At 45.4% G+C, this 10,258-nt stretch overlaps 1 protein-coding gene across 1 annotated transcript; it reads right to left on the reverse strand.

Annotated features, from left to right (window-relative positions):
• Positions 1–1,149: 1,149 nt before the first annotated feature.
• Positions 1,150–7,709, reverse strand: LOC136387065 (speedy protein E4-like). The gene is made up of 7 exons (XM_066358124.1): positions 7,601–7,709; positions 6,851–7,060; positions 6,160–6,218; positions 5,642–5,727; positions 3,855–4,026; positions 3,612–3,686; positions 1,150–1,263 (listed from the first exon to the last, which is right to left on the reverse strand). Exons 1-7 carry the CDS (start codon positions 7,707–7,709, stop codon positions 1,150–1,152), a joined length of 825 nt encoding a protein of 274 aa, XP_066214221.1.
• Positions 7,710–10,258: the final 2,549 nt, after the last annotated feature.

Here is a 10,258-nt window from a genome sequence, read left to right on the forward strand (position 1 = left end):
TTTAGATGAGGCCCTGGCTGGTTGGCTCAGTGGTAGAGCATGGGCCTGGTGTGTGGAGGTCCTGGGTTTGATTCCTGGTCAGGGCACACAGGAGAAGTGACTATCTGTTTCTCCATTCCTCCCACATCCCCCATTTCTCTCTCTCTCCTGCAGCCATGGCTCAATTGGTTTGAATGCATCGGTTCGGGCACTGAGGATGGCTCCATGGAGCCTACACTTCAGGCACTAAAAATAGCTTGGTTGCGAGCATGGCACCAGAAAGGGATTACCAGGTGGATATTGGTCAGGGCACATGCGGGAGTCTGTCTCTCTGTCTTCCCTCCTCCTCCTCTCATTTGGAAAGGAAGAAAAAAAAAGAAAATTGGTTGTATAATCACAACCTGCTAGGCAACATGGATATTAACAGTGAACAGGTAATCAGTCTGATACAACCACACATATCATGAAGGTGAGAATGTCATCTTTATTATATTTCTTAGGAGATGCATTGCACTGTCCTCTTTAATGATCTAAAGTAACACGCAAACATGTCATCCAGGCAATTTAAAAAATTACAACTGAATTCTTACAATTAAATAATAAATACCAAAAACTAAATACGTATATTTATAAGACTATGGTGGAACTACCCACCTAGTAGAAAGAGAATTAATGTTATATTATTATAATAGAGAAAGCCACAGAAATCTATTGTAAAAATGTAAACAAAATTATATTTACATATGATAAGTCATTGTAAAACTAGGTACAGCATGTTTTCAAAACTATGTACAAACTACTTAACATAACTATATAAATATTAAATATAAAAATAAATATAATAAACTAGGGGCAACATTTAAAAAATAAACCAATAAAATTTATAACATACATTAACCTATCACAATCTTATGATTCTAATTTTATATTTTTAAAGTGTTTCCCTCTGATTCTGAGTCCCTCAACTCCACCTGCAGATGGCTCTAGACGGTTGAAAAGAAGTATATAAAATATGGGACCTCCAGCTTATATCAGAGGAGAGATTTGAATTTAACAATCTGAAATTTGGGGCAGTGTCTTAGGAGGGAGGGATCCTACAATAACCCTGTTATCCTATAGTCCTTCTACGAGAGCAGGACCTGTTAACTCTTCAGCTCATTTGAGAATATTCTAATTTTGCTCGATTGTTTGCACAGGAGGCTCCTCTTTCCTGTCCTTGTGTCTGCCATTAGCATCCAGATGGTCATTGTGCTGAAAACTCAAATCTCTTCTGGGCTGAGTGATCTAGAAGAGGAGAAAGAGATGGATGTCACATTTCAAAAGGCAACTCTCCAGATAGAAAGACTATTTAAATTCTCGATCAATTCTAATAAGAGTTTAGGCTAACCTGTAAATCTGAGGTTATCTCTAATCTTTCTCAACCCAACTCTTTTTTTTTTTTTTTTTTTCTGAAGCTGGAAACGGGAGAGACAGTCAGACAGACTCCCGCATGCGCCCGACCGGGATCCACCCGGCACACCCACCAGGGGCGATGCTCTGCCCACTAGGGGGCGATGCTCTGCCCCTCTGGGGGGTCGCTCTGTCGCGACCTGAGCCACTCTATTGCCTGGGGCAGAGGCCAAGGAGCCATCCCCAGCGCCCGGGCCATCTTTGGCCACTCCAATGGAGCCTTGCTGCAGGAGGGGAAGAGAGAGACAGAGAGGAAGGAAGGGGGGTGGAGAAGCAAATGGGCACTTCTCCGTGCTTCTCCTATGTGCCCTGGCCGGGAATCGAACCCGGGTCCCCCGCACGCCAGGCCGATGCTCTACCGCTGAGCCAACCGGCCAGGGCCTCAACCCAACTCTTGAACCATTGCTTTCAGGTGTGATTCTTCAACTTTGATGACCCAGAGTCTAAAATTATTGAATATTGCAGGTAATCAGCTTTATAGCAAGGACTTTAGATGGTTCTATTCAGGGAGTAAGATGCTGCAAAAGTGTTGCTTCAGCTCACTCACACCTGGTCTTTCTGTACCACTGTACCTAAAACCTTAATGTGTCACCACACTACAGACATCACTGACACATTTACATCACAAACCACAAGACCGGATGCTTGATCCCTAATGCTATCCCTGGATCTTAAGTTGAACCAGACTACCTTGTCTAACCTTGGCTAATACTATGGTCTGAGTATTTGTGGCTGCCAGAATTTATAACCTCAAAAATGATGATATTAAGAGATGGCGGCTGGCCTTGGCTGGTTGGTTCAGCAGTAGAGCTTCGGTCTGCCATGTGGAAGTCTCGAGTTTGATTCCCGGTCAGGGCACACAGGAGAAGTGCCCATCTGCTTCTCCAGCCTTCCCCCACTCCTTCCTCTTTATCTCTCTCTTCCCCTCCTGTAGCCAAGGCTCCATTGGAGCAAAGCTGGCCCTGGCACTGAGGTTGGCTCCATGAATGCCCCAGAGGGGCCTAGCATTGACCCCTGGTGGGCATGCTGGGTAGATTTCAGTCAGGTGCGTGCAGGAGTCTGTTTGCCTTCTCGCTTCTAACTTTGGAAAAATACAAAAAAAATAAAAGAAAATAAAAATAAAATAATAAAAATAAATTAAATAAATAAATAATTAACTAAAAGAGATGGTTGCCTTTGGGAGATGATTAGGTCCTTGGGTATAGTGATTATGAATTATTGCCCTCGTAAAGGACCCCAGAGAGGTGCATTATCCCTTCCAATGTGTAAGGACATGGTGAGAAGGTGGCCATCTGCAGCACAGATGACAGTCCTCAGCAGAGCCTGACTGTGCTGGCACCTGATCTCAGACTTGCAGCCTCCAGAACTGTGAGAAATAAATGTGTGCTGTGTATAAGCCCCCCAGTCTGGGCTATGTTGTCCCAGCAGCCACAATGGACTAAGAGAGCTAGTTCCCAAGATTTAAACCAAAACTTTGCTTAATCCTGTGCCCAAACCCGTCACTCTAATGTATCTATCGTAGAAAGCCATACAGGATCTAGTATTTCTCAAACTTCCCTCATTCTGACAGACTTCCTTGACCATAAACGTGAGGAAGGAATTGTGTAATTGTGCAAGAGGAGAGCTTGATGGGTCAGGGCAAATGAAGAACACACAAGTGATCTGGCCATGGCCATTTGTTTGAGGGTATATTAGGATGAAAATATAGCTGGTCATGAAGTATGTCATATTTTTGAATATAGAGACTATTCTATCTAACATTCTATTGTTTCAATAAGTCTCCATGCTGGGATTTCAGAGGCATGGAAGGCCCAAGTAAATTAACAACAGAAAGTCAAAACACAAGATATGGAAAAAATGGAAAACTTTACTTTTCACAAAACTCAACATTTCAAGAGAGCTAATATATGGACCCTGTTACTTTGGTTCAAATGATTTCAGCCCAATCATGAGGTCTGGCTCCCACATGTGCCACCAAGGTGCGTGTGTGTGGTCGTCAGCCTGTGTCCCGGAGCCTGTCAGAGCCTGGCTGTGTGCCTGGTGGGTCCACTTCACAGTGTGTGGAACAGCGAGGGGGACGGGGCAATGAGCGAGGATCCACCAATCGGATTGCTGGGGTTTCCTAAGTAGACAACAAATCATTCCGCTGTACCCATGAGGAGACCACCTTCCTTCAGACCCACCTTAGCCTCAGTGGCCTCAGAAATAAGGGTGCGATCGCGCCCCCACACCCAGAGCTCTGGATCAAAAGCCTGGATCTGGAAATAGAAACAGCCCCCTGAGAAGATGATGATTCTCCAGGTGGACCCCGTCCCACCCCTTGTCCAGCCCCCAATTCTGTCTCAGCCTCAAATCCCAAAGCTGATCCCCAGGATCCCTTCTGTCTCCAGTGTGGCCGCCTCCGCCAAGTCCCCACAGCCACCTACCTCCTCACACTCTTCCCGGGAGACCCACGCCCTGTAGCCCATGGAGCAGAAGAACTGGAATCGCAGTTTGTGGAATGAGCGGCGTTGAGCGAGGTAGTGCTCCCCATAGAGGAAGGGAAGGATGGCCTGCTTAGGGGCATTGTAATGCTCCTGCATATCCAGAGCCAGGTAGCTGAGGACAGACACCAGGTGGCCAGTCAGCAGCAGGAGAGGAAGGACCCCTGGCTGAGGCCAGTTGCCCAAAAGGACAGGATTTCCGGGAGCCCTATCTAGTGTCACAGGATGCCATCCAGTCTTCAAGAGGCCACTGCTGAGCAGGGACCTAAAGGGCACCTCTCATACCTGGATGATGATCATAAAATCCTACAGGGAAGCCGGCCCCTTTCCTTTAACCTGCTGTGTGCGCACGCACCAGTCTCATAGTGCAAGTACCTGTGCTGCTCCCGTGGGTGGCCCTGACTGGTCCTTACTGTATTCACCGCTTTCCTACCAAATGACTCATACAGGACTTGCTGTGGTGGTGCATTAACTCAAGAAAGCTTCTTGAATTCTCTTCTTCCCCTCACATTCCTTGGCACTGAGATGCAGTTTATAAGTTTTCATAGAATGAGTGAATGAATGAGTGCTTTGTCTCATAGCAAGTGCAAACCTGATAATCTCAGACTCAATATAACGTAAGCATCTGCAAAGTGATAAGAATTGTACTATTTAAGAAGCCATCGATATACTTACTGACAGGTGCTGCCTTCAACCGGGGTCTAGTTTAATGGGATTGGCAAAAGAGAGGAAAGGGCATTAAAAATAACTAATTTAAAATAGCACATTTTAATGGAATTCTGATTAGAGTGCTACTGGAATGCAGGTTAGTGGGTCAGAGACGGTATCCAAAGATTTTGGTGTTTGAACTGTTTTTACGAAAATGTCTTTTATTCAGATATATATGTGTAAAAATACCTAGACAGAAAATACAATAGGAAAAAAAAATAACAGGGAAGGGTGTTTCGGAGGAGCCCTTCAACAAAGAATGGAATATCGGGGTGGTAGGGAAGTTTGATGGAGATCCTAGAGAGAGCAGAATTCAAACTGAAAACTCTTGCCTTGATTTAGAACAAAATTAGTGAAATTGTTGGGGGTTTGAATTGGTTAACTTGTGATCTGCAAGGATTTTCAGAAAGATTTGTAAGAAATTTCCCCAGGGAGCATTTTACAATACATAAAAATGTGCTATTTAATGGAGGTCTGAAGTGAGGAGGAAGACCTCTACGTTTGGTGTTGTTATGAGGGGGGAACAGAGATACAGGAGAGAGAGAGGAACTGGACACGGAGAGTCTAACGCCTGTTTGCTTGGCGGCAGGGTGGTGTCATTTCTTTATGAAGCATCTATGTTTTCTTTTGCTTTGTTCAGCCTTTCAAAAAGTGTTTATTGATATTAGAGACAGAGAAAGGGAGAGGGAGAGAGAGGAATATCTAAATCTATCTGTTCCTGTATGTTCCCTGACTGGGGATCGAACCAGCAACCTCTGCTGATTCCAGACAATGTTCTAACCAACCGAGCTATCCATCCAGGGCCTGCTTTGTTCAGCATTTTACCTGACATTTAGATTGCTGGCTTTTGAAAAGAACACTGTAAAAATCATTACAGTTTTTACTACAATCTTAATGGTTTTTTACACAGAGTGAACAGTATAAATAGATTTTTTAAAAAGATGAAAGTCAGAGACCCACTCCCCTCCCTCCATACTCCCAGGGTTTGAATATTGACTGATGGGATTGAACATAATACTCACAGGGCCAGGAAGAAATGAATTCGCTGGTACTGCCAGGAGTAGAGGCCCGCGCGGCTGAAATAAGCCACCACCATGGACAGCAGATACTGAGGGAAAGAGGGAAATACATACATAAAAGAGGGCTCACACCCTGAAAGAGGAAGCGCAGTGGGATAAGGGAGAGGCTGATGCTCCCAGGATGGGAAGCTCCGAGGGTTCAGGGCAGGTGTTAGGACCGCTGGCATCAGGAGGGTCTTTGCTAATCTGGAGCAAAGGGGAGTCCCCAGGCGCTGTGAGGAGACCTGATGTGCTAACAACCATGGGGACAAGCCTTGGGCTCAGATCCCAGAGGAGCCATCCTAGTGGCAGGGACCCCACACACACACCCATCACCCCACTCCCTACCCCCATCCACACTGTAAGAACCCACTTGGTCCCTGAGGTAAAGCGGTGACAAGGCATCAGGTCGGAGAGAGAACCCTGGGCACGGAAGGCTCTCTGTGCCCGAGGACAGATGGTAGAGCAGGGATACACCCTACCTTGTCAGAGATCATCAGATTTTTGTCCCAGGCCAGGAATTTTTTAATGACAGGATCCTCTATGAAAAGAGGGCTTATGTTAGCTTGACCAGAACAGGGTTGCCATGGGAGCGCTGCAGGCAAAGTGGGAACCATGCCCTGCTTGGGGAACTTTTAGGATTGTGACCGAGGGTGAGGCTAATGGGAAGAGGGACAGAGGAGATTGTTCCCTGAGCCAGGGAGTGTGGTGACCACCACCCCCATTTACCCAGTCTGGGGTGATTGAGTGACAGGTAGGATGTCAGCAGCATATCTGCATGATTTAGATCTTTAGTAATGAGTGATGCTCCCTCATCAGTGTGAATGTGCCCCTGCCAATGTCACAGCACTCAGCCATTGTCTCCATTGACAGTCACATCAGGCTGGGAAGATGGCCTTATCTTCCCTTATAAGATGAAGGTCTTTATTTCAAAAGGCCAGTCTCAGAGGTACAATTGAAACCGAGCTTTCTGATCCCAAGTGCAGACCATTTTACAGTCCAGCCTAACCCTGTATCATTTGTAAATGTCCCTGATGAGCGATCAGTACAGAGTTCTGCTAGGATAGAGAGCTTACCAACTAGCAGAGCAATCCTTTTCTATTAGAAAAAGTAGTTATATGAATACATTTTTAAAGGATAGATTGGAGGGTGCTCTCCGGGGTCCCCTCCTACCGAGCAGCCTGGTGAAGGCCTTATGGTGCTCAGGTAGCACTGAAGACCGCCTGTGCCTCTTCAGCTTCATCTTGAGCCCACACAGCGTGTCCACGACCCAGACGTCCTGAGCCCCAGGGGCAGACTCCTCTCTCTCCTCCTCTGTTGACCCCTCCCTCTTCCTCTTTCTGTCAGCCGACTGAGGCTGGGGGCTGGAATCTACATGGGGGGCTGAGGAAAGAAAACAGGCTACAGTATAAATTCTTTGCCTTTGGAATTCAGCTACTGGTCCACTAAACCCATCCCCACTCCATCCCACCTATTTCTCTCCCCACCCCCAGTGAGCAAACCCGTCCATCCTCTCCAGTGTCACAGACAACTGGTCTTCTCCCCAGCCATCTCTCCATCTTTCTCCTTTGGTGAAGTCCACCTGCCACCCCCCATTCATCCTGCCATTGTTCTATGACTCTGTCCTCAAAACTCCTCCTTGTTTAAAGATTGTTTCTCCTATTGTGTGTGTGGGGGGGAATCAAAGGAACTCTCCACTGTCTCCTCCCTTCCCATCTCTCATGCTGGGGTCTCATCTCCTAACCCTCCTTCCTTGCTTCCCAGGCTTTTTCTTCATGGGGATATGCTCTTCCCCAGCTCTTGTGATCTCCACTAACCTCTGGTTTTCTGAATCTCTCCTTTCTTTCACACACACTCTCACAGGTCTCCCTTCCTCCTCACTGGTCAGCCCTCTCCAATCCTTTCTGTCCCCAGTTTCCTCACCTGATGGTCCTGGCACTACTTCAACCACTCTCACCTCCAGGGGGTACCCTGAGGATCTAGGCTGGGGGCTCTGCTTCTCAGACTGGAAACTTGATTCACAGTTGGCCATGGTTTTTTCCTAACTCTTTCTTTTCGGGTACCTAGACTCTAAACTCTTCTGGGTTTTACTTGAACACACTGTTCTCCCAACTGATCCGTAGCTTAGAATGGAGAAAACCTCCAGTAAGATGCTGTTGGCACACCTCTGTTGCCAAGCACCACGGAATCTGGTCCTTCCAATCAGGAAGGTCGGAGGCCTCTGAGGTCATCGGTCATTCCAACTGGGCAACGTGTTTGAAGGATGCAAACATGTGTAACTGTCAAGTGTGCACTTGTCCTGGAGCTTGAGGGCAAACACTGTCTCCTACCACTGACCCCACAACTTCTGACCAGCTTCCAAAACCATCCTCATGTGTCAGCATTAGGTCTTACCCCTCCCTCGGGGATGCTGCGTTCTCTCCATTCTGAGCTTGAAATATGTTGGGCTCTTCCTTTCCCATTCCTATTCCAGAGCATAGTCGGGTGGAAGAGGGAGGGGACAGGGACATTTAGGGAAAACAAAAATTCTACAACCTTTTGAAAATGAAATCAGTGTTTAAAAAAAGATCCCAGGTACATTGACTTTTCAAATTAAAAGGTTACTTTAAAACCATCCATTTGGCAAAGCCTGATGGTTGCAGACACGATATACAGGGTTCTGTATCAGGGGGCACGAATCCTGTACCCTTAGGCAAGTTTCAGTCTGAGAGACATTGTAAGGACCTAAAATCCTAGAAAACAGTACATATGCTTACATACTTCAGATGGTGTCTACAATGTGGGGGATTCTATGGATCACCCAAAGCTCCTCAAGTAGAAAAGGAAAAAACACCTCCAGTCTTCATTTCAAAATGTTCAGCCTGTGTATTTCACTCTTGACCCAGAAGTTTCACTACACTCATGTCCTATGAATAAAATGTCACACTCACAAAAAGAATAAGTAGAAAGTCTTCGAGACAAAACATGATGCTGTCTGTGCAGGTGTGGAGTGCAGATGCAGAAAAAACACTAACCAACTTGGTGTTCTGCAGGATCAGGGACAGTTCTTCTGAAATGCCTGCCTGTCTTATACCATTGCTGTGCACCTGGGTATTGAATCTTTTCTTTCTTTTCTTTCTTTGTTTCTTTCTTTGTTTCTTTCCTTCCTTCTTTCTTTTGCTTTCCTTCTTACTTTTTCTTTCCTTCTTTCTTTCCTTCCTTCCTCCCTTCCTCCCTTCCTTCCTTTTGTTCTTCCTTCCATCTTCACTTATTGTAATAAAATAACATAAAAATTCACCATTTTAACCACACTTAAGGGTAAATTCAGTGGCATCGAGCACATTCACATTCACATTGTTGCGCTACAATCACCACCATCCATCTCTGGAACATTTTATCTTCCCAAACTGAGTCTGCATCTACTAACTACTAACTCCCCACCTTCTCCCCCAGCCCCTGCCAGCCACCATTGTACTTTCTGTCTCTGTGAGTTGGACTACTCTAGGGCCGCCATATAAGTGGAATAATACAGTATTTGTCAATTTATTTCTGGCTCATTTATCAACATGATGTCCTTAAAGTTCCTCCGTGTTGTAGCATGTGTCAAAATTTCTTTCTTTTATAAGGCTGCGTAATATCCATTCTATAGGGCACATTTTGTTACCCAAAGATCAGCTGATGGACAGTTGGGTTATTTCTACCTCTTGGCTCTGAGTCTTGTTTTTGATCCTTTGTGTGAACTTTGATGAGAAATTCAGGATATACCCAAACATTTATTTTTATTTTTATGACAGATTTCTAATCAGGTTGTACTAAGCATGAGTGAAATCAGATCAGTTCATGCAGAAAACAGTCCCAGGGATCCTCACGTTATGACACTGTTCTGTTCTTACAACAGTGACATAACCCAAATTTTGGCGTAAGTCGAAACACACACTAGCCTAAGTCACTTACCTATCCTAACACAGTTGTAAAATCATAATCTAGAATATAAAAACAGAACTGAGCCACAGAAAAAGGAAAATGACATAAATATACTGTACTGTACACTACTGTAGTAACAGAAAAAAAATGACAAAAAGTGAGTTTAAGTAAAATTTCTTACCTTTAATCCTGTGATTGGCTTGCACACTGGAAGGGACATTGCAAGGTGGGAGAGAGTGACTTATTGGGAGGAGGAGGCTGGAGAGACAGGGAACCTGCAGAAGGTGCTGGAGATACTGGGTCAGGTGAATCAGGATTACCTAAGGAACATGCAGGACACACTGGAGATGATTCTACCTGTACTACAGGTCTTTCATCTTGAGAAGCAGCTGATGTAGAGGGTACAGGATCTGCTGCATGCCTCTGTCTTCTTAAAGAATTGTTCCAGCCTTGTCTGGAAGGTTGATGACGTCTTCTCTTCCAAAATCTGCCTATAGCATTCCAAGGCATCCAACTGCTCTGTAGACCTTTCTGAATTTGTCATCACTGGGGTTCTCAGCTTGGAATTTTGTAAACCCATCCTCTACCATAGGAAAACCTTCTGCCAACTCTTGGTAGTAAATCTCTTGGGTGCTGGTGTTTCTCTCTCTTCCTCTTCAATCAGCTGCTTCTTCAGGT

This window comes from Saccopteryx leptura, unplaced genomic scaffold (genome assembly GCF_036850995.1).
Source record: "Saccopteryx leptura isolate mSacLep1 unplaced genomic scaffold, mSacLep1_pri_phased_curated manual_scaffold_59, whole genome shotgun sequence".
NCBI lineage: Eukaryota > Metazoa > Chordata > Mammalia > Chiroptera > Emballonuridae > Saccopteryx > Saccopteryx leptura.